This window comes from Ictidomys tridecemlineatus, chromosome 4 (assembly GCF_052094955.1).
Source record: "Ictidomys tridecemlineatus isolate mIctTri1 chromosome 4, mIctTri1.hap1, whole genome shotgun sequence".
Lineage (NCBI taxonomy): Eukaryota > Metazoa > Chordata > Mammalia > Rodentia > Sciuridae > Ictidomys > Ictidomys tridecemlineatus.
In genome coordinates, this window is record NC_135480.1 from 191,063,070 (window position 1) to 191,089,231 (window position 26,162).

Consider the following 26,162-nt stretch of genomic DNA (forward strand, 5'->3'; position numbering starts at 1 on the left):
GAGCACCTCCCCTCTGCTGTCCGTAACTAGGGCTGCCAGACAAAATACACGACGCCAGTCACCGTGGAGTGTCAGATGCAGCATTGGGACACATTTACACTAAAATACCCTTCATTATTTATCTGACATTCAAACGTAAATGGGCGGCCTGCCCTTCGCATCCCGTCTGGCGGCCCAATTTGCCATGTCTGTTGGCAGATCCCATTTGCCAGACGGGAAAACTGAGGCCCCGGGTCAAGAACACACACGGGCAGAAGAGGATGGGGTTTGATGGAGGCCCTGAGGCCAACTCCTAGTGCAGGGCTGGCTGGGGGCGGGATCTGGACACCTGCATTTCTCAGGCCCTGTGCCCTCTGCTCAATGCCACTTTCCAAGGAGCTGATCCCTCTCCCCTGTGACCTCACTCGCCTGTGTCCCCCGCCCTTGCCATTCTTGGCCTCTCCTCCCCGGCTTGGGTACCTTTGAAGTCCTGTGTCCTTGCACCTGGGAGCCCAGGGCCGGACCTGAGCCCCTGAGTCTCCACCGTGCCCGAGGCGGGGTCCCCTTGCACCCTGAATTTTCAGGAGCAACAGGGTCTGTCATGGGGAGAACTCACCCCCTTCGAGTTGGGAAGAAGGAGGGTTCTCCTCAAGAGTCGGAGGAGTAGGAGGAGGAGGAGGAGGTGAGTCACCTGCGGTTTTCCAGCGGATGTGCGTTTCCAGCTGAGCGACGGGAATTCCACAGGTTGATAACGGTTTTAGTGGAGGTTCAGGTTCAGCCGGGCCGTCTGGCCAGCTGAGGCCATCTGTGTGCAGGCTGGGCCGAGCGTCCCCGGGCCCTGCTGCGGGAGGGGACAAGCTAGCGTTGAAGAGCGTCTGCTCTGTGTGTGCCTCATGCGCATTGGGCTCAGCAGCCAAGGCCTGTGGCTGGACCTTGCAGGGAGTGGACACCTCGCACTTGTCACCCAGGCCTGACTGTCCCCAATTCCAGTGAGCTGCCAGTGGCTCTGGCAGCCTCTGAGGTGAGCCTGCTGGACGCCTTTCAGTAACTGAAAGCCCTGGCTGCCTGCGGAACCAGTCAGCTCCGCAAGGACCCGTCCTGTCTTTTTTATTCAGACACGTTAATGAGACCCAGAGAACATGTGACTCGCCAGCAGCCCAGCACCTGGGGCGTGGTGGGCTGCCTCTGTCCTCTGTCACTGCTGGTTACCCGACTGTTTCTTTGCCTATCAGGGCCCTCCAGCCCATCTTTACCAAGGCCTCGCGAGCCTGACCCCGCTGAGTGTCGGCGGCCACCACAGCCTGTGGGCGTGGGGAGTGGCATCATCATTTGGCAGTGAAGGACACCGAGGCTCAGAGAGGGCAGAGCCCTTGCCTGAAGTCACACAGCTGGCAAGCTGGCCTGGGCCTGTCTCCAGAGCTAAGCTCTTCACCGCAGCCGCAGGTCGCCAGTTCTAAGGAGGACAGAGGCAGTGGCCGCGTGCGGTGTGGGCTGAGGTCCAGGAGCTGCCCTGGCCAGGGATGGCGCTTGGTAGTACCACCCAGGAGCCAGGACAGGCTGAGTGCCCTTACCGTCACCATCCTTCAGTGTTTCTGGAAGGAGGCTTGATGGCCTGCGAAGGCAGTTCCCTGTCCTCTCTCCTTTTCCTTAGTGGGCCTCTCCTGTGGCTGCACCCCAGCTAGATGCTGGGGTAAGGTCCCCAGATCAGGCACCTGCCTTCGGTCTGGTGGTGGGCTTGTGGTGGCCGCATAGGCACATGTAGGTGACGGCCACCTGGGCAAGGCTGCGAGTGAAAGGCGCGAGGCTCCAGGGGGACAGGGTGACACCGCCTGGCCTCTGGGGTCAGTGAAGTTGGGGGCCCCAGGATGCATGGGCATTGACGGGCTGAGTGGCGGCCGGAGCACGCCAGGCGCAGGAAGCATCAGGAGCCTGGGCCCGGGACCATTGGTGACCAGTATGTCCAGCTACAGGGAGCAGGAAAGAGGGCGGACCTGCCTGCACCCCCACGGGGCACCAAAGGGCCCAGGTTTCCCTTGGGGCCCCTGCCAGCCCCAGCCCTGTAGCCCCCAGCCCACCCAAGCCACAAGCTCGGACTCCCACGGGCTCAGACAGACAGACAGACGCAGCTGGGGCCTGGACCTGCCTCCACTCCCTCCCCTCAAGTCTTCTCCTGAGACTTGAGAGCTACCTCGGGGCTCTGGAGACGCCCGCCTGGTGGGAACCCCAGCTCTGCCCCAGCTCTGAGGCGTTGCTGGAGCCGTGACCGCTAAGACCCTCAGTCTCTTCACCTGTATTATGGGCACAGCAGCAGAACTGGCCTTTAAGGGCTGCTGTGGATGTAACTGAGTTGAGGCACGTATAGGGCCCAGTGCCTCAGTGCCTGGCAACCAGAGTTGCTTGGGTGCTGTGATTATTGTCATTAGGCACAGGAGTGACATGACTCCTCAGTTAGCAGGGGCTCAGCGAGTGGGTTTTGCTGAACATAGCGAAGCCAGAGTCCTGCAGGCCAGTGAGGGCAGCAGGCCACACAGCCAGGCCAGGGCAGGGCTGAGGCCAGGCTGCAGTGTTCTGGGGACAGGAGATTGGCATTGTCTCCCTCCTAGAGCATCGCCCTGCATGGGCCTCGGCCCTTCTGCGGGAGTCAGGCAGGAATGTGGTTCCTTGTCCTCCACCCAGCCTCCCTCCCGCCTCCCACCTGGCCTCCTGCCTGGCCTCCCACCCTCCCGGAGGTCTCCAGGCAGCAGCTGTGGCAGGAACTTGAGTCCTATTCAAGCCTGGCTACCCAGGCAGCCTTTGTGCCCCCAAGGCTCCGGAGCTGCGCCTCAGCCTCAGGGCACTTGCCAGGGCCTCCAAAGAGCCTGAATCTCTTCAGTGGGAAACTGAGGCCCAGAGAGGTTAAGTATTGTTTGAGGTCACACAGCAGCTGGACACTTAGGTCAGTCACAGAGAATGGACAGGGAGAGAAGACCAAAGTTTTAGGGGCTCTTTTCTCTGGGCATGGGCTTAACATATGGCTCTGCCTCATGGTGGTTGTCAAGGGGGTGGGCAGGGTGAGATTTGAGGAAAGCAATGGAGGCTTATTAAGACAAAACTCTGCCATTTCACTCTAAACTCTCTCTCCCACTGTTTCTCTCCCCCCACCCCTCCCCAGGGATTGAACCCAGGGCCTCCCACATGTCGGGCGAGACCTGTACCCTGAGCCACACCCCCAGCCCTGACCTCAGCACTGTTGACACTGGGGCTGGATAATTCTTTATTGAGGGGGTGGGGGGTACCGGGGATTGAACTCGGGGGCACTCGACCACTGAGCGTCATCCCCAGCCCTGTTTTGTATTTTATTTAGAGACAGGGTCTCACTGAGTTGCTTAGTGCCTCGCCATTGCTGAGGCTGGCTTTTAACTCGCGATCCTCCTGCCTCAGCCTCCCGAGCTGCTGGGATGACAGGCATGCGCCACCACGCCTGGCTGGATCATTCTTTGTGGTGGGGACTGACCTGTGCCTTGCAGGACACTCAGCAGCATCCTGGCCTCTCTAGCACAAGCTGCCCAGGGCCAGCGGGGAGTGGACCAGCAGACAGCCTATGGGAAGTGCTGGCGGAGGGCAGAGCATGACCTGGGCCTGGACAGGATCCTGTGACATTTATTCCAGCATTTTAGCGGAAGCGAACAGAAGGACAGATGTTCCTAATCTCAAGATCAACCCAAGGGAGTCGCATCCTGGAGAGCCCAGCCCCGGGGACCCCGGGCATCGCCCTCGCAGCCAGCCTCCCAGGGCCACCTCTCATAGCTGCCTCTTTCTCTTCCCAGGGTGACATGGGAGCATTGGGTCCCATCGGCTACCCAGGACCCAAGGGCATGAAGGTAAACAAGGGCTTCCCCCAGTTCGGGTCTCATTGCACCAGAAGGGCGGGTGCCCCAGGGGATGCTGGGAGGGCAGGCGGGAGGTTCGCCCCGTGGGTGCTGGACAGCAGCTGATTGATCCGGAGCTCCGCCCTGGCTGGAGAGCCAGATGTCATCTGTATGTCATTTACTCCAGATGTCTTTATTGGACACCAGCCCTCTAACTGAGCACGAGTCCAGCGTGATTCCAGGCTTGGGGGTCATCGCCAGGACCACAGAAACTATAATGGGGAACAGTGAGCCCTGAGCGCAAGGGGACACGGGACGGGTCAGCGCCAGGCCAGCCCAGTTTGGCCTGTTTCCGCCGCATCGGCACCTTCCTCCTCTGGGCTTGTCCGCAGTGTCACCTCTGCCAGCTGCTCCTCCCCTCCTTGCCCATCAAGTTGGGGTTGTCTCCTTCTTTTGCAGTCGGGGACAGTGAGCCAGGCTTGGGGACAGAGCTAGGTCTTGCGACACATGGTCCTGGTTGAAGCCAGCCAGCTCCTGCTTCTGTGGCTCGGGCCTCACAGCGGCCTCTGGCCTTTGTCTTGCAGGGACTGATGGGCAGCATGGGGGAGCCCGGACTGAAAGGTGATAAGGTGATCGGAATACTCCCTTGTCGCACCGTGGGTTATCTGCATGCCGCCCCTCCGCCCGGAGGCTGCCGCTCAGCTCTGGCCAGGTCCACTGCCCTGCGCTCTCCCGCCTCCCTCTGTCCCCGGAGTCTGGGCTCCCAGCTTCTTCTGGTCCCTCTGGGTGGGGCTCCAGCCGACCCTCGGGGGCCTGCAGACCTCAGCAGAGAGGGCGTGAGAGGTTGGGGGCCCGGGGCTCAGTCAGCAGGTTTCAGAACTCGCAGAGCAGAACTGGGGCAGAACAGGGCCTTGGAGGGCACAGTCACAGAGCATGGAGGGCGGTGGTGACCTGGAAGGAACCAAGGGCACATGAGGTGTCCTGGCATGGGCCTGAGAGCTCTGCCCAGAGAGCACACCATCTGAAATGCAGGGGAACCCGGGCAGCCTGGGCCGCCACCCGCTTCTCCAGCTGCCCCCCACCCAGGAAGGCCCCCTGCCACATGGCCTCTCTGTGGCTGTAGGACGTCACCTGGTACCACACCAGAGCTGAAGGGGGAGGTGGGTCTTGGGGTCCACCAAGGGGCCGCAGCTGGCTTGGGTCAGCAGCACTGCCCTCCCCCGCAATCTCTGGTCCATCCTGGAGCCCGCAGAGGACGTGGCGGGATCCAAGGGGCACGCTGCTACTCTCGCTCCTGTGTCCAGCCTCCCTGCCCACCTGTCTTCAGGGGCCGCCACCCCTGAGGCCAAGGAGCAGGTGTCCTGCCCAGGCACCCAGGAATGCTCCAGAGGGATCACCCCTTCCTCTTCCAGCCCCAGGTGACAAGGGACCTGCCCGAGGCCACCCTGCTGCTAAGTAGGGAATCAGGGCTCAAAGGGCACCTGGCCCAGAAACCTCCACCACCCAGCAGAACAGAGATCAGAAGGACAGAGCAGATGAGGCCCTGGGAGGTCGCCTGACCCGGGGCCTCAATGTCACAGCTGGGGACACTGAGACCCAGAGTGGGGAAGAGATTCACCAGAGGAAGCGGGTGCTCTCCTGGGAGCCAACCCAGGCTCTCCGACCCCCAAAATTAGAATTTCTGGGCAAAATGGACCCATGGGATTGTTCTGTGCAGCCCCAGCCCCGGGTAGCCGCCCCTTGCCGGGCCAGCGAGCCCTCGCCTTGCCGTTTCCGCCTCCTTCCCTCCCAAGCCTCGGTGGGGTCCCCTCTGCCTGCCACTGCCTGCTGCCTGCTGAGCCTCCCTCGGGGCCTCCCTGTGTAGGGGTGGGTGTGGGCTCCCCTCACCAACCTGTCTGAGGGGGAGACCCCCCTGCGGTGGAAAAGCTGAATCGTGGTCAAGGAGAGGGGCTGCGGGGAAGTGGGTGGCGCAGGGAGCTCTTTATAGGTCCTCTGTAGAATGGCCTGGGCTTGGAGTTGCCCTGGAACATGGAAATGAAAGTGTTACGCAGAGGAGCTGGGCTGCTTGGAGGCCGCCTGGTCACTCAGACCCGCCAAGCTCTGGGAAAGAAAGAACCGGGAGGAGAGGAAATCATTTTTATTGCCCATAGTTTTTAGGAAAATCAATCAAGTCTTTGTGAGGGCGGGGAGAGGGGACTCTCTTTCAATCTCTTTAGTGGGGAGGGGTCTCCGATCAGCCACTCACATAGACCGCCCCCAGCCCTCTTCTGGGATGACAAAGCCGTCCCTTCAAGTCCTGTGGATCCTCCTTCCAGAATCCCGGATTTCCCATGGCCCAGCCTGGCCTGAGGCCCCTCACAACCCCTTGGCTCCGGGTGCCAGCGGAAGCACATTCTGGAACCGTGGCCCTGCCGGGGACCCAGCTCTCTAAAGCCATTGTCCTGATTTCCTAGGCGCCTTTTAAACCTGCCGCCTCTATTCTAATTTTTTAAAGGAGCTCCCTCACTCTAACTTGAGGCATTAAAAATAATAATAATGATAAAATGTACCTTGGTTCTCAAAACGCCAAGACGTCGTACAGGGTTTTCCAAATTGGAAAAACCAAAGTAAGTTCAAGAAAAAAGGTTTTTATGTTCAGTTCTGGCTTTTGTTCTGCCAGGGAAGTCCTGCTGGGTCCTGGCCTCCTGTACAAGGCAGGTTTGCTCAGGTCCCCCCATTCTTCCTCCTCCTCCCGGGACTGGAAACGTTCTCGAGTCCTGGGGCCAGCGGGCAGTGGGTGATGCCCAGCGTGGAGAGCTGGGACCAGTTTCCAGCCCCCAGAGGCAGGAACGCTGGACCCGGCCTGTGACAGCTCATTTACTAGAACCTGGCTGGTCCAGGGAGGGGGCAGAGAAGGCCTCCCCTGGCCAGGGTCCCTGTTCCCAGCCGTGCAGTGCATCATCCTACCAAAGAGCAGCCGGACCTCAGGCAGCCGGACCACAGTCTTCCGAGTCAGGCCACCTGCTTTCTCATGCTGTAGCTGATTAGAAGCAGCTAATTAGAAGAAGGTCTGGCTGCTGGCCCAGAGGGAGGGAGTGACAGCTTCCAGCCGTAGTGAGCGATCAAACAGCAGACACCCCGCTCAGAAGCCCCGTGAGGACCTCCCCGGTTCCCTCAGCACATGCACAGCGTCAGTATGGAGGAAGAGGGGAAGGTTGGGGAAGGATCTGTGAAGTGCAGGTTCGCCACAAAAGGCCAGGTGACCGTCAGGGGAGCTGAAGCTGGTCTGCGCCCAGGCTGGCTCGTCCCCCCCCACCCCGGGACTGCCTTCTCCATTCCGGTGGCCCGTCCAGCGAGGCTGACTGGCCAGGTCCCACTTGAGCTCGGCCTCCGCAGGGCTGTCCCTCACCAGTGGGCCTGGCCGTCGGAGAGACTTCTGGGGTCCGCGTGGCCCCGCTCACAGTCTGCTTTGCTGGTGTGTACTCAGGGCGAGCAAGGGGTCCCAGGTGTGTCCGGAGATCCCGGCTTCCAAGGAGACAAGGTAACTGCTTCAGGTGCTCCCCACCCCGCACCCCTGTCCCGCCCCCCTCTGCACCCCTGCCCCACCTGTCCCCTGGCCTGGCTTCTTTCCCAGAGCCCAGCGTGGGCAGGACGACCTGAGATGGCTCTGTCATACAGTCCTGTCTGTCCTCCCAGTCTCTCACCTCCTACATTGCCCCCAAGGACTGCTCTGGTCTGTGCTCACACACCTCCCGGCTCCCCACCCAGCCACGCAGGAGCCCAGCCCAGGGCCCTCCCCACCGTGGCCCTGGGCTCCAGCCCCGTGAACTGCCAGCTGTGCCTCAGGCCCTTTGCCCACTCTGCTGCCCACCTGACCCCACCCCCACTGCCTCTCCGCACCACCTGCTCAGAGGCCACGCTGTCTACCTGCTCGAAAAGCGGCCGTTTCCCTCCCTGGAGCCCTGGACAGCACATCTGTCCTTCAGTTCTGACACCATGGTTCTCCTGGTTTTGGAGACTTGTGGGCAGGCACCCCTGTCCCCGACAGTGAGTTCTCCCATAGGGCCCTGGGCTGCTCTGAGCTCTCCTCAGGGCTGCACTTCCCAGTGGACATTCAGGAGTGTGAGTGGCCTTGCTGACCCATTGAGCGGGGGGCGTGGTCATCACCACCAGGATGTCCCTGTCTGCAGAGCCAGCTGTGGCCTGAGGACACCAGCCCCCATCTGCCCGCGTCTACACCCTATGGCCACAGCTGGACCTCTGCCAGCCAGTCCACCAGGCCCAGATGTTGGCCAGCTCTCCCTCCTGGCTGGCCATCCTGAGCTGGCCTTGGTGTTCCCCTCGGGTGACTACACAGGCCTGGCTGCTGCTTCTGCTGAGCCCTGGTGTCCAGGCTCCGTGGGCCTCCAGGGCTCCTGGGGTCCTGGGAGGACAGGCTGCCCTTTCACCCTGGTGCTAGGGCCCAGCCTCCAGGGGTGCAGACAGGTGTGATCCCTGCAGTAGAAAGAAAGGTCCTGTCCTCTCCACGAGGGCCTTGTCCAGCCTGGGCTGGAGGGGGACAGGCAGCTGTTCTCGGCCTCTCTGGTGGGAGCTAACCCAGCCTGCCCACTCTTTTTCCAGGGCAGCCAGGGGTTGCCGGGGTTCCCGGGCGCCCGGGGCAAGCCAGGCCCTCTGGTGAGTACCTTCTCCCAGCACCCCTCCACCTGGTGTCACCTCTGTCATGGGATGTGGCTGGGTGCCTTCCCATCAGGGCCTCCCGTCCTCCTGCAGACAAATGAGTGAGCAGCACAGGTGGACAGGGCAGGGCCATTTGCCCATTTCCCTGATGCAGACACCGAGCCCAAGGTGCAGTGGTCACCCACATCACAGATGGCCTCATTCACTGTGGGCTACTGTAGTGATGTCACTTGTCCCAGTGGTGTCACTAACTGTGCCACCATCAGGCCCTTTGTACCACTGTTTCTTTGAGGGCCGCCAATCGCCAGGAGTTAGGGTTACTGTCCCCATTATATAAAGATGGGGAGACTGGGGTTCTGAGGTCGTTTGCCTGGGGTCCCCCAGCTGGAGAGTGTGGGAGTTGGGGCTTGAGAACTGGCTCAGGTAATTTCATGCGTATATGCTCCAGAACGTTCTGACCACCCACCACCCCAGGAGATGACGCAGGGACCTCGTGACCGCCACTCCCCAATCTCTTCTCTTCCACAGGGCAGAGTCGGAGACAAAGGCTCCCTGGGGTTCCCTGGGCCCCCTGGACCCGAGGTACGTGTTGCTCTGTCTCCGCCTGCAGCTGGACTGGGTGTTGTCCTGGGGAAACTGAGGCCCAGAGGTGTGGGGGACGTGCTTCAGGTCACGTAGCTTATGGGCGATGAAGCAGAGCACAGCAGCTCCCAGATCACAGCTCTCCTGTCCAGGGCTCTCAAAACACCCACGACAAGGAGCTGGCCTCCGAGTCCTTCCTCAGGTGGCTCTGGGTCCAGGTGGACAGTCCGCCTGTGGTGGACTGTCACGAGCAGGCAGGACTCTTCGACCCCTGCACGTTCCTGGGGCTGGGCCGTTGTCTGTGTCGGGGTCATCTGCACCCAGGCCCCCCCCAGCAGGCCCCCCCACGGTGCACCTGGAGCCCCGGGCTCGGCCATCCCTGCTGCCTCTGCATCCAGGGGAGAGTGGCCCTGCGGTCCTCCAGGCCTTTCCAAAGATCACTTCTGGACTCCCTGGACAGACAGGGAAGGTTTCCTAAATCCACAGTCTGACTTTCCACTTGTTGACTTTGGCCGCGACGCAGCCCTATCTTTAGACAATGAGGTTGGCCCCGAGTCCCTCCGCTGGTCACTGTGGAAAAAGACTTCTGAGTCCGGGACTCCCAGCAGCCTGGCCAGCCAGGGCGGAAGGCCTGCGCCCTCAGGTTTATGAGGCCCCTCCTGCGGCCAGCAGCTGCGGGGTCCTAGGACGAGGTGAAGTGCCCCCGAGAGGGGCAGGGGTGGGGAGGCCGCTACCTCATTCGCAGACGAGGAAACCGAGTCCCAGGGCAGGGCACGGACTTCCCCAGGGCCACTCCACACAGGGTGGATCAGGTCGGCTCTGACGGTGTCCAGGGCCCTAGACAGACAGTCCCCCCTCCCACCTTGGCGCTGCTGTGATTGGCAACTCCACAGCCAGGAGGTGCCTCTGCTGGGCTAAGGCAGGAGACAGCTGAGAGGGCCACTGTCCCCGCTGTCCAGCACCCAGGGGAATGTCTCCCTCGCTCATTCTGGGCCGGATGTGAGTGAGCACCAGAATTTAACTAGCATCCTGCTGCCAAGTTCTTCTTGGTCCTGGGCCACCTGGGTAGACTTGTTTGCCCAGCACAAGGGACTCAAAATCATTGTGGATGTAGAGATATATATATTTTTTTATTGAGCACTTACTCAGTGCTGGGCACCAAACTCAGTGCTTTGCCTGTGTTGTTCACTTAAGCCTCAGTACAGCCCTGCCTGTAAGGTGTGTGTTACAGATCAGGAATCCAAGGTCCAGAGAGGCTAAGGAACTTTCCTGCAGTCACACAGTGAGTGAGCAGAAGGGCGAGATTTTGATCTTTTCATTATGAAGGAAAACACATGGAGTTTTGGCTTCAGGGTTAGCTCCGAATTCAGGACTGTTCTTGCTTTGCCTGTAAGCAGGCTGAGAAGGTATTTGAGCCAGAATTGTATAAAAGTTACTAAAAGGTTAAAAGAGAAAGAAAAACAATCTAGCCAACTTACGAAGGCAAAGTGAAAGGAAACATTTTGGTGAAGAAACTCGTAAACTTTGGTTTCTAGTTGGCAGGAGACTGAGATAGTGGGGCTGCCCTAAAAGCTAATGGGGTTCCTGGCTGAATTAACAGAGGCATCACACCTAAAACAAGGAAGGGGATGTTCCTGTACTGGCTCTTGTTCCTTAGCCCGCCCCAAAAGAAGCATGGGTGTCGTTGTCCTGGTGGTCACCAGCAATGGAAACCAGCCAACTGGAGAGAGCCAGGTTGAGGGCCCTGGGCCCCTGACTAGCAGCCATTGAAGACACAGAGAAGGGCCCACCTTTGGGGACAGGGGACCTGGTCTCCAAATTATACAGAGAGCACTGACCTCAAGAGGGACCCTGTGCCTCTGGGACCCCATGCGGCCACCGGAGGTGCTGAGGGGGACGGAGCCGATTCCCCTACCCCCAGGGCGGGCTGCATCAGGGGGACCGTGGGGCATAGTAGGTGGCGCAGGGCCAAGTCCCACAGGCCTGGCTGGGATGTCACCGGGATCTCAGCCCCTGACAGAGGCGCTGCGGTTAGTACCTTCCGCGTGTCCCAGCAAACCAGGAGGACAGTGGCACGGCAGGGGCTGCAGCTCATGACGGGGGGCATCCCAGGCTGGTGGCTGGCGGGAGCAAGGTCCCAGACCCCAAACCTCTGTCTGTCCCAGTAACTTCGCGGGACTTGGGACTTCTGGGTGGGACCAGCTCGCTCGTGGCCTCCTGTACCCTCCTGCGCCTTTCCTCAGCCCCTGAGCTGCAGGGCGGGGTGCCCGTCCCTGTCTAGGATTGAGGTGTGCACATGGGGCGCCTCCGCTGCTGCAGCCGGCTGCCCACCCAGGTCAGCTCCTGCAGGACGCCCCAGCCCTTTCCTGCAGGGCCCCGTGACCCCAGCCTCTGCTTCCCCTCAGGGATTCCCAGGAGACATCGGCCCCCCTGGGGACAATGGCCCCGAAGGCGAGAAGGTGAGTTCCTGCCCGGAGCAGCCCCCGCCCAGGAAGCAGAGGGACGCCCTCTGAGACCCTTGTTGTTCCCTCCTCTCAGGGAAAGCCTGGAGCTCGAGGCCTGCCCGGACCCCGAGGACAGCTGGGGCCCGAGGTGAGACCCACCTGTCCCCCACTACCCACTCTGGCCTGTCTGCGGCCCTGGGCCACCCCGGCACATCCACCTTGTCCTGTACACCCCTGCCCCTGTGCCCCACCCAGGGATCGCAAATGCCCTGGCCTGGCAGGAGGGGTCTCCCCCATCTCTGCTGCCCCTTCCCTCAGTGCCATGGCAACCCCCTGCCCCCCACCAAGCTTCTGGTCAGCTCACGTCACACAGCAGCGTGTCGGGACATCTGTCCAGAAGGGAGGGGATCGTCAGCCCCATTTACAGATGAGGCCCAGGACGGGCAGAGTCTGCAGGTCCCTGGTTAGTGGCAGGCAGGGTCTTGACAGGAGCTCAGGTCTCCGTTAGCCTCAGGTTTCATGCCACTCATCTGTCACCGTCTGCTCCCGGGAGTGGCCAGAGCACTTACTAGTGGCCTCAGGAGTAGCAGGGGAGGATCTGCTCATTCTCATGCGCTCACATGGGGGGCGAGAAGGGTCTCCAGGGGCCTGTTGGTTTGGCCCATGTGTGAAGCCCTCCTGAGCCCAGTGACACGTGGTCGGGGCTTGTGGCATGGCAGGCAAGGCTCCCAGGACCGACCGCAGGCAGGCCGCGCTGACTCCATCCCTTCTCCTGCGGGTTCTGGGCCTGGCAGGGCCCCAGCGCTGGCTCCAAAGCCGCCACGTGGGGCTGCTTTCCTGGAAGCTTGGCCTGGCCTGCCAGAGGGGGCAAGTTTGGGGCTCCGTGGGCCGGAGGGCTGGGGAGTCCTGGGAGCCAGCAGCCAGCCGGTAGGAGGAAGAGGAAGGAGGGACGGCCCGCCACGTGCTCCTGTCTGCACTCCTATCGCCGCGGAAAACCCTCCTGCTCTCCTGCCTGCCTTCTGCTCACGGCTCCCACGGCCTCCTTTGTTACCAAATGCCTGCTGGACGCGGCCCTGGGGCTTCAGGAAGGAACAGGCGTCATCACTGTCCCTTCAGCCAGGACCCAGCTGAAGCCACTTATCGCTTTCCAAGGACTGTCCACACCAGGGAGACTGAGGCCCAGAGGCTGCCGGCAGCCAGTGGAGTCCGAGTAGAGGCGGGTCTTTGAGACACAGTCTGGGGCTCTGCTCTCAGGGCCAGTCGTGACCTGTCCTCTGGGCCAGGACCGGCGGAGCCCCTGACCCAGGCCAGGAGCAGTTCGCATGTCCAGGAGGTCCTTCTCCGTCCACCTCTTTCTCTGCTTAGAGGGAGTTCTCAAGAGACTCGCCCAGTGACCTTTCTTCTTTTTCCTGTCTCCAACTCCAGGGAGATGAGGGACCGATGGGGCCACCAGGAGCCCCTGGCCTGGAGGTGAGTGTCACCTGCCTGAGGGAGGGAGTGGATTCACTGGGGCAGAACCAGCTGTGAACAGCAGAGAGCAGTCAGCCGCGAGGGCCCTGGGCCTGGAGAGGGAGCACCGGGCACCGAGGAGAGAGGTGGTTGGCGGAAGGGTGGAAGTCGGCCGGGATCTCAGCCCAGGGTCTTCCCCATGGGCTGGGGAGGGCCAAAGTACCCCAAGAGGTGGCATACCGTGAGCCTGAGTCCTCTGCACCCTCTGAGCGGCTTTCCAGGGGCCGCCTGACCATTGCCTTCCTCCCAGCAGTGGGTCAAAAAGAAGGCCAGCCAGGCGCGGTGGCAGATGTCTGTAACCCCAGTGGCTCTAGAGGCTGAGGCAGGAGGATCTGGAGTTCAAAGCCAGCCTCAGCAACAGCGAGGCTCTAAGAACTCAGTGAGACCCTGGCTCTAAATAAAACACAAAATGGGGCTGGGGATGTGGCTCAGTGGTCTAGTGTCCCTGGGTTTAACCCCTGGTATTGAAAAAAAAACAACAACAACAAAGAGGACCCAAAGAGCTTTTGTTTGTGTGGGTTGCATCACAATTAGTAATTAAAAATTAGTAATAAAAATCATATTAGTAGTTAAATCAAGACACTTTAAATGTATCTATTCATCCATTGGCAATTAATAATAAGCGCACTGCATGTAAACACTGTGTTTTTTTTTTTAAAACCAAAAATCACTCTATTTTCCAAAACAAGACAATTGAGTGGAAAAGTACCCTGGTTTTACCATTTTTGCAAATCTCTTTAACGTCTGGTGTAACAGACATGGACTCTCGGGTCCGCCCTGCCTGTGGCCTGCTCCTGAGAACACCCGTCACACGCCCCACAAGACGCCCCTCACACTCGGGTGTGTGAGAGCCTCGGGGGCAGACTGCACCTTAGTGTTGTGAAAGTAGCTTTGAGCTCTCGACCCTCTTGGGAGGGCCTTGGGGACCCGCAGTATCCTCTGGCCACACTTTGAGGCCCCCTAAATAACCCCACCACCACCCTGGGACCTCATGAGGTTGGAAGCAGTTGTCACCATTCCTCCTGACAAGCAAGGGGACAGGGGGTGAGGAGGCTCCGAGACCATCCGGCTGGAGGCCCCTGTGTCACAGGACATGGGCTCACGTCTCCACCTCTTGGGGTACTTTGGCCCTCCCAGCCCATGGGAGGACCCTGGGCCACGTCCTCAGAGTTGCCCAGGACCCAGCAGTGCTGCCCCTTCCGGCCTCTCACTCACTCTCTCTGTTGCAGGGTCAACCTGGCAGGAAGGGATTTCCAGGGAGGCCTGGCCCAGATGGCGTGAAGGTGAGGGGACCTGGAATGAAAGTGGAGGGGGTCCCACATTTGAAGGCCCCAGGATAAGCCCCAAATCCTATGGCCAGTTGGAAAAGGAAGAAAAAAATTGGCCGTCATTGGTAACGGGAGAAGGGGGGAGAACTAACCTAAATGTCCAACAGAAGGGGATTGTTCATGTAATGGAATGTAGAACAGCTACCCACCATGGTGTTGGGAAGATGCCCGTGTGTAGGGGGGTGGGATAGTGATGGGGACCAGATTATAAAACCAGTGTTAGTCACGAGCCTATTGCAGGTGCTGGGTGGCCCCTTCTTCCTTCATATACAAAGCAGACAGTAGAAAATGGACTGGTCATCTCTAAGTGATGGGAGAAGAGGGGATTTCCATATTCTTCTCTGTGCTTCCTATTCCCCCTGTGTGCAATAAATATGGGTTAGCTTTGTTAACAGAATTTGTTAACAGAACCCCCCTGGTGGGTTTCCAGGCCCCCGGGAGGGGCAGTGTCGTTGATGAGGATGCTGTGGGCTTAGATGTTCTCAGCTATTCCGGGCAAGAGGTTGCTGGGCCAGGTTTTCAGGTGGGCAGGCAGAGCCAGGGGAGCCCAGGTGGCCAGTGACCGCGTCCCTTCAGGAGCTTGGCCCAGGTCCTCCCCAGGCCCTTTCTGGTTCTCGTGAACGTGGTCCCAGGAAGGAGCCGAGGGGAGATGAAGCTGCATGGAAGACCACAGGCCACATCCATTTCCCAGCCAAACTCTGCCAGTCCACACCCACGTCCTGCCCTCTGAGGTCCCGCTGCTGTCCCTCAGACAGAGGTTGGGTTTCTGTGGTAGAGGCGATGCTGTCCCAGGGGATTTACCCCACGGGTCTGTCACCTCCCTAGCTCTGCAGTGGGAAGACCAGGGCAGCCACGGCCACCTATGGAGCAGGGGCCACCCACCCAGAACGGCCAGGCATGGCTGTGACAGGCTGCCAGCCTGGAACCTGGAACTGGCCTGGTACCAGTGGCCACTGGGTCCGTGGCCCCGGAAGGCCTGGGGGATTCCTTGGGAGGCCCGGACTCCGTCTTGCATTCCCATCTCTCCTCCTGTGTCTTTGCAGGGGGAGCCAGGGGATCCTGGGCGGCCAGGGCCTGTGGGTGAGCAGGTAAGTGATCGGTGCCTCTGAACGCAGTTGATGGGCACCTACTGTATGTAAGCTCCCCATTTGGGATTCTCAGAACGGGGCCGGCCCCGGTTCTACTCTCTCTCACTTCCACGGCCGTGGACAGTGGCTCTCGGGAAGTCTCTGGAGGAGGAGGTCATCCCAGGCCTGGCTCTGCACGATGGTTGGGTACATTTGCTCAGACATGTTACGTGACTCGTTTCTAGAACTGGAGCTAGAGCCGGAGGGGCCCTGAGCGATCGCACATGCTTCCCCTTCCCAGGTCACAGGTCAGGAGGCCTAGGCCGGAGAAGGGGAACCAGTCCAGGGCTCGTGGTCCGGGCATCCCCCAAATTATAGAGGACAACATGCAAACCAGCGGCCGGCTAGCTGGGAAGCCGGGCCAAGGTCTGCGGGAGAGAGGCGTCTGCGACTAGTCATTAAGAAAGCAGTTGTGGCTCGCCACCCTCAGCTGTCACAGTGGAGGGGAGCAGCCCCGCGGCCAGTGGACTGGCCTCCATCCCTCCCGCCCAGCCCTGGCGCCTGCCTCCAGCTTCTCTGGGCTCAGAGGTGGCCATCTCCTTGAGGCCTTCAAACAAGGACCCCTCCTTGAGGACCCTGGAGGGCTTCCTCAGCAGGGCCAGGGGCGCGATGCTGGGGACCCAGAAGGGCACGGTGACACTGAGAGGCACCCTTAGTGGCGTGAGAGTCCCACACTGTGGCCTCCTCACTAGCCTGCACCATCTGTTGAGGGGAAGAAGGGATGGAAGCCAGGGGAGGCCTGGATTTTTGAAATCTTTCCAGTGTCATTCGAGCACATTCTGTGGGAAGCCCGGGAGTTTGGAAAGGCTGCCTCAGCCTGGATGTATTTCCTGATTGGAAAAAAAGGAAAGAAAGAAAAAAGGCAACATGATCACAAATTCAATTTCACAGTTATGCTAATGGGAGGGCCCTGGGAAATAGATACCCAGAATCCCAGAACAGCAGGACTCAAAGGGTCCCTGGAAATCACTGGGTCCAAATGCTTGGATTCCTTTGCCAGGCCGATGAGACCCGGCCCCGCACCCGCTTCTCAGACTGGTTTTTAAATGCATCACATCGAGAACAAAGGACGCGAAGGAAACCGATCATATGGAAATAGTCATGGGAGTCTGTCCAGACGGGGCACCTCCTGTCCACCATTCTCATCAGGGCATTCAATAGCAAGATCTAGAGCCAGTCTAGGAATGACCTCAATTTTGGAGTGTTCAAGATTTCCGCACAGTGACCGTGGGGTGAGAGGAACTATCTGGGACAGTCTTGGGTCTAGGAACCGACTGGGTTTGGTTTTCCTCTATTCAAAGGAAATGCTGGGTTCTCATTAGAGGTTCATGAATATAAAGCTGTCATGTTTTCCGTTCGGGCTTGTGGACCCTCTGAATTCTATTCGGAGACCCTCGCTGGGACCCCTGGTTAAGAACTCCTGGATTCTGGCCCATGTTGACAATCTAGGGTTCATGGAAGAGAAGTCGTCTCCACCAAGTTGACCACGAGGGATAGTAGCCAGGACCAGGAGGCGTGGAACCTTACCTGGGGCAGCCCAGGCTCTCGTGGCAGCGACAGTCCCAGCTGGCTGTCCAGCTTGCTTGGACCACGATGGAGGAGCTATCTGAGCCAAGGCAGAGCTGGAGGCCACAGGCATGCCAGGGCCCTCCCCTCAGGGCCAAGGCGAGGGGCAGGCATTTCCTCTATGGCAGAATCTGAGGGTCCCCAGGACAGGGCTCCAGAGCTCCCAGCACATACCCTCCTCATAATCACAGTGACATTCACTGTGAGTTCCCAGATGCTGTGCCGGACACCCTAGGCACCTTTGCAGCCCCCCAACAGCACTATGATGGGTGGCATTATTATTCCCATTTTGCAAATGAGGAAACTGAGGCTCTGAGAAGTTAAATAGCGTGTCGAAGACATCACAGCAGGGACCAAGGTGTCAGAGCCCGGGCTGGCACCGACGCCTGCTGTGTTCCCAGGGGCTGTCCTGGAGGGGCTGGATACTCTCTGACTTCCTGAGCCCTTGCTTGGATCTGCTGGCTTCCAGCAGCTCTATCCCAGGAACGCCCAGCATGCCCATGCCTGCCCACCCTGAGCTGTGTGTCCCACAGGGGTGCACAGCTATCTCATTCTCTGTTGCACCCTGGCACCTAGCAGACTGTCACGTGGCAGGAGGGAAGGGGCCAGGGAGGAGAGAGCTAAGCAGACACTGGCAACCGTATCAGCAGGCAGCCTGAGGACCAGGCCAGACTTCTCCTCTAGCCTGGGGGCTCAGGTCCTACCTGTGCAGCACCCACCTAGGTAACAGCATTGTCTCCTACTCCGTGCCCTCTTAATGGCCCCAAAGGAGCTGGCCCTTCCCCCTGGCCTTCAGAGCTGCTTTGGAAGCCAGGGCCTCTGCTGCTGGCTCTGCTGGACCAGCCTTAGCTCCCTCCCCAGGGCAGGCCTGCCAGGATGTTCTGGGACAAGCCCAGCAGGGGTGCCAGGGGTGGGTGCAGGGATGGGGCACTCACTGCATGGCCCTTATTCATTAGGATCCTGTTTGGCTTCTTGCTGGGGTTTATGACCCACCTGCCTTCCAGGTCCCAACATCTCATAAATTTAAAGTAGCTATGAAATTTCTCTCTCCCTGGGCCAGTCGGCCAGGGCCTCTTAACAGAGCAGATTTTATTCCCTTCCTTTGGCCTCTTCTAAATGTTCAAGTGTTCCCTGGTGGGGAGCTCAGGCCACTGTCTCAGCCCCATGCCCTTTTCAATAAGCTAGGAGGGAATGGAGATCACTACGTTTATGGAGCACCTACACGTGCCACGCATTATCTTGGCTTTTCAGAACAATCCCAGGAGGTGGGGACCTCATCCTGCATCCCTGTTCCTTCCTGCCCAGGAACCCCCTCCCCAGGGAGACGGGCCCTCCTCATGGCCATGAGCTTCAGAGGCCTAGGGGTCGTGAGGAAGGCATGTGGGATTTGGAGTCACACTGACCACAGTGTCAACCCAGGTGGCAGAGCACTCCTGGCTGAAATTGCCACTTTAGAACTGTCTGGAGAAGGAAGGGTGGGTGACCCTTTGAGAGTGGGCTCTTACCAGTCCACCTGGCAGTGGACTGTCTTCCCTGCTGGAGCATGTGACCTCCACTCTAGTACCAGCTCCGAGTCTGATCTCACTCTGGCCAGAGTTGGGGGGGACAGGTCGTAGGTCTTCATGGGACAAATCCATTCCCTGCTGTCTTTCCTGATCCTCCTAGAAACTCTTGGCTGCAAATCTGGCTTCTTACAAAGCCCTGTTTGCACTTGAACCACAGAAGAGCCCTCTGCTCACATTTTCCTTAGCAGGGGAGGGTGGGCCTGAGCGAGCAGCCAGTGCCTTCCTGGGGGACTTGCCCCGGTGTCCGCCTATCCTAGGCATATGAGTGTGTGCCCTCTAGGGTGACAGCAGGGCCTGCAGCCACCTAGAAGAGTCCCTGGAACATAGAGGCAAGTTGTCGCCCAGGGAAGTTAAAAAGAGCCAGAGGACCACGGTGTGTGTGTGCGTGCACACGCATGTCCTTTCAGGCGGGGATAAGGAAGCCTTTCAGAAGATCGGAGAGGCCTCCGTGTTCCAAATTTCAATCAGGTCTTGGCAGATGTTGTTACGGTATTTCTATCGCAGCCAGCGGGTTTGTTTCTCTCTTTGAAACAGCCCCAAAGCCCCCAAAGATGGGGACAGATGGCCTCTTCCCAGAACAGCCCAGGCCCCCCCACCAGCCCCCAACTCTCCAAACGTGGCCGCCTCCCGGCCTGCTTCTGGCGCGGGAAGAATGTGTGGCACTCCCAGGGATGCTGGCAGCGGCCCCGCTTGGCTCCCAAATCAGAACCATCTGGCAGCGAGGGAAGGGAGGACCGTGCCCAGGGAGACAGCGCTCTCCTCCGCAGCCCCAGCCGGCTGGACGAGGGCTGGAGTGCCCGGGCAGGGGACCAGGGGACCTGAGGACTGAGCTCCAGAGGAGGGGAAGTGCAGACTGTCTCCATGGAAACTCAGCCGACTCCGCCTTCATGTTGTGTCCTCTGTTTTCATGAATGCTCCCTCCAGGGCCTTCTGGGATTCATCGGTCTAGTCGGGGAGCCAGGAATCGTGGGAGAAAAGGTAAGTGCTGCCCAGCGATCAGCCATCAGCAGGAGGGTTTTGAGGTGGATAAGGCCGAGGGTGCGTGGACCCGGGGCTTTCAGACCACTGCTGGCCTCTCGCTGGACTGGGCATTCAATGCCCTGCCAGTGCCTGCCTCCCATTTCCCGGCACCCCCTGGGGCCCCTGTCATTACCCACCGGCACAGTCAGACTTTTCTGTGTGACCACCAGGGGATGCCTGGGGCCTGGGCTGCAGGCACTTTCTGGGGTGGGCAACAGACGGAGGGAGCTTCATCTTGTAGAGAGATGAGGGGCACCTCCCCTCAGGCACCTCGGTAGCTCCCTACAGCTCTCACAGCTGAGGTGACCCAGGCTCCAGCAGAGAAGGTGACTTGCTTGACGTGCCCAGTAGTAAGAGGCGGAGCTGGGCCTTCATTATCCAAGGCCACAGCTGCCCACTGAGCCTCTCTGCTTCTCAAGAGCAGCCTGCGGTTCCCCTTCCCATGTCCCCCCCCCACACCGTTCAGGAAACAGCCTTCCTTTGAGCTTATCTGGTCCCCAGAGCAGGGCCCTGGCAGAGCCAGTATTGTCCCCACTGAATGGACAGGGAAATGAGGTCCACCCTCGTCGGGCCCCAGCTAACTTCCAGGCTCGCGCTGTGCCAGCCTCTGTCACTCGTGTCTGGGACACTCTGGCTGCTGCCCCTTTCCTCCTTGTCCTCCTCTTCCTTTAAATTGAACTTTTTATTTTGAAATAATTACCAATTTACAAGAAATTGGAAAAAATAACTAAAAGTAGAGAAGGGTCCCATGTGCCCTCAACCCTGTCCAGCAGGGCTGGCAGCTTTCACACCCAGCTTGTGACACCAGAGCCAATTCCTGCTGTCCCATTGCTCAGTCGTTCCGCTCCCTCTTCACCTACACGCCTGTGCCTTGGCCAGGTACTTCCCTGTCCCTCCCGCCCCGCCCTTTCAGCCTGGATAACTCTTAGTGACCCATAGCTCTTGGGCCACCTCCCGTGGTGGTACCTGGCCCTGTGACTTCCCTCCCAGCAAGTGCTCCGGGCCACACCTCTTCTGGAGGGTCCTGTCATCTCCCTGCCACACTGTCTTGCCTTGTGGGTAGGAGAAATCTGTTTCTGCTCCTCATTGAACATCCAGGGCCTGACATAGAGTGTTGGCCATACAGTAGGTGCTCAATAAATTCTTGCTGGCTGGGTGGAGACAAGAAGTGTGACTGAGCATCAACAGAGGCAAGGTGTGAGCTCAGAGGCCCTGCCTTCCCGCCCTGGCTGTGCCCGCAGCCCCAGCCCTCGCAGCGCCTCAGTCTGGATTGGGCGAGACGGAGGGAGTGGGCTCCGATCCTCCAGTATCTCATCTCAGTGTGGCCAGGGGTGAGCGGAGTGGAGGGAAGGCTTTCTGTGACTCTTTCTGCCTTAGTGAGCCCAGCCCAGGGGATGCCAGGCCTAATGAGGACCGCACAGTGTGGTCAGGGTCAAGGGGAGAAGGCACTAGTCATTGGTGTGTCCTTTGTCACCATCCTGGCCCTATGGTCCTCTGCCGAGCAGGCTGCAGCCTCCCAGGACTCGTCTTGGTTTCCACCGAAGGAATCTCAGCTCCCCGTCTGGATGACGGGTCCATGAGCTGGGCAGGGACTCTCTATAGACAGTGGCCAAGTCCCTGTCCCTCTGTGGGCCCCTGGGAGGCCCTCAGCAGCTGACCCCTCAGTCACCCACAGCCACAGCTATGACCTCTCTGCATTGCTGTCTCCATTGCAGGGTGACCGAGGCGTGATAGGACCCCCAGGCGCGCCCGGAACCAAGGGGGTGATGGTAAGGAGTAAGTCTGCCTCCTCTGGCCCTCTCCTGTCGCAGCCTAGGGTGACCCCCTGCTCCTTCCCCACCTGCCACGTCTCCAAGACGTTCAGGAAAACCAGCTCCTTGTCCCTCCAGGAGGCCTGGTCTTTGCCCTCCGGCCCAGGCTAGGCCCAGCCAGGCAGGGCTGCAGGAGGGACAGGCCCAGGCCACAGCTGACCCCTCTCTTCCTCTGTTTCCACCACAGGGTCACCCTGGAGTGCCAGGTGGTGTTGGGACCCCCGGAGAGCCTGGACCCCTGGTGAGCAGAGGCCCCTGTTCCTGGGTGCAAACCCACTGTCTAGTGAGGACACCGAGTCCCGGCCTCAAGTCAGACAGAGCTGGGCTGGAGGGTCAGCCCGCCCTCCATGGCCATGTCCCGGGGCAGATCCTTGGATTTCTCTGAGTCCAAGTTTTGCTCATCTGAAAACCAGGAAGTAACCGCGGTCATGGTTGTGTGACTCTGCAGGTTAAAACAGACTGAGCTAGTGTCCCTACCGAGTGATGTGGCCTCTCAGGAGCAGCTTGGTCACCATCACTGCTTTTGTCCTTTCACTCATCTACTGGGGAAGTACCATGTGACATGCAGGCCTTGGGGGCCCCGACGTCCTGATTGCTGAGGAAGCTGGGGTGCTCCTGATGACCCCAAGGCAGAGGTGGTGGACAGACGGGAAGGCTGTGGGAGAGGGGGAGCCAGGAACTCCTAGATCTAGGGCCCTTCCCCTAGGATTACTGGGGGGTCCGCTTTCATTTAGAGCAGGTGATCTTTGCTTGGGTCCCTCTGCTTATGAGGATGGAATCCGAGGGACAAAGCTGGCTTTGGCCAAGGTCAGGGCTCAGGTCTGGGAGCCTGTTCCCAGGTAGGGTTCCTCAGGTGACTGGGGTGGGCTAGGGGACCTGCCCAGGCCTGCATCCCAGGACAGAGCCAGGAAGGATGAGATCCGGCTTCCCAAGGTTCTGCAGACCGCAAACTGGGGAGCTCCCTGGGACCGCCTGACAAAGGCGGGCAGCCTCTGAGGTTGGAGCCTGGGCAGGCTCCGCTGGCCTGGCCGGTTCTCTGTGCGGATTAGGGAAGTCAGGCCAGCCACTGCCTGGCTCTTCCATGCACCTGCTGTGCCCAGCATAGGTAGGCGTACCTGCAGGTGCCAACTGGCAGGAAATAGATGTGCTCTTGGGAGTCTCACTCCGGGTGGGCTTCAGAGGACCAACGTTCTGCTGGGTGCAGCTCACCAGGCAGCTGAGGCACCAGCTTGGGCTCCAGTCGTCCTCCCCGTGTTGGAGATGAAGGGGTAGAGCCCAGCTGCATGGGGACCCCCTGGATAGGACAAAGGCCAAGGGCAAGGTGCCTGGGAGTCATCCACCTTCTGTGCCCTGGGCCTGGGCCAGAGGGCAGCCTGGACAGGAGTCACGGGGACAAGGTGGATGGCCAGTGGCGGGGTGGGACATCAGGCCGGGCACTGTGGGAAGGTGCAGGCCTTCTCTGCATCTCCGCCCGGCTCCACTCGCTTCTCTCCCCACTGGCCTCCGTGCATCCATCTGTTCAGTGGGGTGGCCCAGACTTCGTGATGCCAAGGTCGCCATTGACCTTTCCCTGCCCCAGTGTGGGACTTTGAGTCTCTTGAGGCTCCTGCTGGCCAGCCAGGTACCTAGGGCCAGGGACCCAGAAACCCTGCTTCCGCTGCAGACACGGAGCCCAACCCCGGCTCCCCGCCTGCCCAGCTGTGTGACTGCTGGCAATGTTCACAGCTTCTCTGAACCCGGGCTTCCTCCTTCGCAAGGGAGTATGATCTTACCTTAGTGTGAGAAGCTGCGAGAAGCACCCGGCCTCGTGGGTGGTGTGTGCTAAGCAAGCTTCCTGCTGTTGCCAAGGGCTCAGCAAGTGGCAGTGACATTTTGTTGAATGTGGCAGTTGCCCCTTTAATGGTGTTTCTCAGACTGTCACATGAGAGTGAGGTTTCGGCAGCTCCTCTTCCCCTCTGGTCAGCGTTTCCCCACGTTTCCAGTCCCTTCAGTGTCCACCTCCGCTCCAGCCCATTGAAGTCCGTCAAGTCTGAGCCTCATAACTGGGGATGGGGCAGGTGGGAAGGGCCTGGGACCTGCCCAGGGGGACCTGGTGACCCCAGCTGGGTCTAGTCTCCAGATCTGACCTTCTGCTCTCAAGAATGGATAGCTACCTTTCACTGAGGACCGTCCTCAGCGATGCCAGGAGGCAGGGACTCCCCCCTCCCCAAGTGCTCTCACCTCCGAGGACTTCTCTAAACCATGTTCCTCCCCACAGGGTCCTCCAGGATCGCGAGGCCCACCAGGCCTGAGGGGCCCTAAGGGACGCGGGGTAAGTCAGGCTCAGATCCTGGGGCATAGCTGGCCTCTGGTTCCAAGTTTCCTTCCGCTCATTTCCTTGCTCCTTCCTGCAGCCACGCCTTGACTGGCACCTGCAATGTGCCAACCACCACGGGGGCCCCAGAGGCATCGCTGGGAACAGGCGGGCATCAGGCCACGCACACGGCTTGGCAGAGCCGGGCGATGGATTGTGGGGTTACCAGAACGTGCGTGGTGGAAGCACAGGCCCCTTGGGAGCCCTGAGGCGGCCTTGCCAGGCAGGGCACCTAGGAAGGCCGGGGAGAGGGTGATGCCTGAGCTGGTACCCGGCTCCAGGCAGAGGACTGGAGTAGGACTTAGTAGGTACCATGCTAGACAGGGCTCAGAGGTCACAGCCCTGCTCTCAGGGTAGTGGGGAGCCACAGAAGACAAGAGTTGGCCTGAGCACAGTGGCCTGGGGCATCACTGACACTCCCTGCAGGCAGTCTCTTTCACATGCACTGACTCATCCAGTCCTCAGCACTACCCTGCCCCTAGGTGCTGTCTTATTGCCATTTTACAGATGAGAAAACAGGTGCAGAGAGGTTTAGTCACTTGCCTCATGTTGCACAGCTAGAAAGGGGCGGAACTGGGATTTGAACCTGGGGAGTTTGGCTCTCTTACATACTGGACTCAGCCTCTTTCTTGATCATGCAGGGAGGGTGGGTAGAATGGCCTCCTTCTGCCAGCTGTTGAGCAGGTGCCAAGCCATTCAGCCTCGCTACGAAGAGGAAACAAGCTGGAACGGGAACTGGGACTGATACCCAGCCCAACGCAGGGGATAGGATCACTCGCTGTTCACTCTTGGCTGGATTCCAACTAGTTCAAAAATTTCCTCTGCACCCGATGGCCTGAGCAGCTGGACCCAGAGAGAGAGGGGAGATAAAGAGGCACTGCCCTCCAGCCAACAGGGCCCCTCCCAGTGCCCGCGTCCCTGGTGTCTTCAAGGGGAAGAGGCCCATGGACAGCCAGGTTCCCTCTGCCCCGGAAAGCCTATTAGCTGGAGGGTGAGCTGCCATGGCCCAGCTCAGCCTCGGCCTGCTCCCTGCCCCGCTCCCCAGCGTCTGCACCACCCCTTCCCAGCAGAGCCTTGAGGAATTTCTCTCCGGCTTGAGGAAACCCAGGCTCCTGACCACATCAAAGTTCCCAGGACTGAGAGAAGAGATGGGATGGAGCTCCTCTCCCAGGGGGCTTGGCAGGAATGCAAACCTGTGGGATCACCCCAGGACCAGCCCAGCAGGCCTCCCTGGGCCGCTTCCCCCAGGTCACTGAGGGTGGGGCAGAGAGGCCCTGGGGTGGGGAGCACTCCCTCTGGGCAGGCCTGCCCAGCTCCGGGTTTGCCCAACCCCTGCAAGGCCTTGCTGCTCTCTGGGCCTCAGTCTCCGCATAGTGCCCTGGGAAGAATGAGCTTGAGGGGTGGGGGCTGCCCGTGGGGGCTGGACCCTCTGCTCTGGGCAGGGAGCTGCGGGCCGTGCCCACCAGCCGAAGCTGAGAGCAGGAGGGTTCTGGGTCAGAGGGGCTCAGCCTCCCCTCCTCCCGGATGTGGGGCCTCAGGCCGGTTTCCCAAGCTCCTGGAGGCTTTGTCCACCTACTCAGGTGTGCAGTTCAGAGGGGCCCAGGACCAGAGATCCAGGTGCCAGGGCCGCGCTCTGTGGCTGTGAGTGAGCTATGGCTTGTCCCCGGAAACTTCTCTTGAACCTCAGGCAATAGCCTCCCCCTCTGAGCCTCTGTTTCTTCCTCTGTAGACGGGTGGCCACAGAGGCCCCCCAGGGACATGGCCCAGAGGTTCTGTCCTTTCCCGAATGTCCCCAACATGCGGAGCCCGCATGTCTCTCTCAAGTCTCCCACTCCTCCTTTAGCGTTCCTCAGGAGGCAGAAGGTGGCTAGGTTTCCTCGCCCTGGCCAGGGTCCCCCGCCCAGTCCGACCCAGGCCTGGCTGGAGGCAGGGCCTGCAGACATGGCCTCTGGGTGTGGATGTGAGAGGGCAGGCTCTGCCAGAAGCCCAGGCCCAAAGCAGAGAGACCCTCCTGCTCCCTCCCGAGACTGGCCCCATCCCTGAGCCAGGCCTTGGCCTTGCCCTGGCCTCCCCCAGCAGGGTCTCCCAGACATGACCCTCTCAGCACCTCCTGCAGCTCCTCCAGCTGCCCCCCACCATGGAGCTGCCCCGCACCATGACGGGTGCTCCCCCACTGAGCAACAGGGATTCTGGGGAGGAAATGACGTGGGCTCCAGCTGACTTGGGTTCGAATTTCAGCTCTCCCTGGTGGCCCTGGGGCCACAAGCACATTCACTTCCACGCAGACCTCATCTGCAAGACCGTGGCCCGGCTTTCTCTATTGCTGTTACCGTGGCTTCTTAGTGTCACGATCGTCACCGGTTCAGCACTTTCT

The 26,162-nt window shown here is 60.0% G+C and overlaps 1 protein-coding gene across 10 annotated transcripts in view; it reads left to right on the forward strand.

Annotated features, from left to right (window-relative positions):
• Col27a1 (collagen type XXVII alpha 1 chain) overlaps window positions 1–26,162 on the forward strand; it is a 121,373-nt gene that overhangs the window by 58,378 nt on the left and 36,833 nt on the right. For 7 of the 10 annotated variants that reach the window (XR_013438254.1, XR_013438255.1, XM_078048023.1 and 4 more), the window contains 15 exons: window positions 3,786–3,839; window positions 4,412–4,539; window positions 7,294–7,347; window positions 8,427–8,480; window positions 9,012–9,065; window positions 11,471–11,524; window positions 11,604–11,657; window positions 12,662–12,729; window positions 12,939–12,979; window positions 14,248–14,301; window positions 15,390–15,434; window positions 19,529–19,582; window positions 21,340–21,393; window positions 21,623–21,676; window positions 23,693–23,746. Coding sequence is in view for 8 of the 10 variants with exons in the window: in XM_078048023.1 (XP_077904149.1) it covers window positions 3,786–3,839; window positions 4,412–4,539; window positions 7,294–7,347; window positions 8,427–8,480; window positions 9,012–9,065; window positions 11,471–11,524; window positions 11,604–11,657; window positions 12,662–12,729; window positions 12,939–12,979; window positions 14,248–14,301; window positions 15,390–15,434; window positions 19,529–19,582; window positions 21,340–21,393; window positions 21,623–21,676; window positions 23,693–23,746 (876 nt within the window). In the remaining 2 variants the exon portion in view is untranslated. Of the gene's footprint in view, window positions 1–3,785; window positions 3,840–4,411; window positions 4,540–7,293; window positions 7,348–8,426; window positions 8,481–9,011; window positions 9,066–11,470; window positions 11,525–11,603; window positions 11,658–12,661; window positions 12,730–12,934; window positions 12,980–14,247; window positions 14,302–15,389; window positions 15,435–19,528; window positions 19,583–21,339; window positions 21,394–21,622; window positions 21,677–23,692; window positions 23,747–26,162 lie in introns of all 10 variants that reach the window. The other 3 variants (XM_078048029.1, XM_078048028.1, XM_078048025.1) reach the window with 2 other exon arrangements.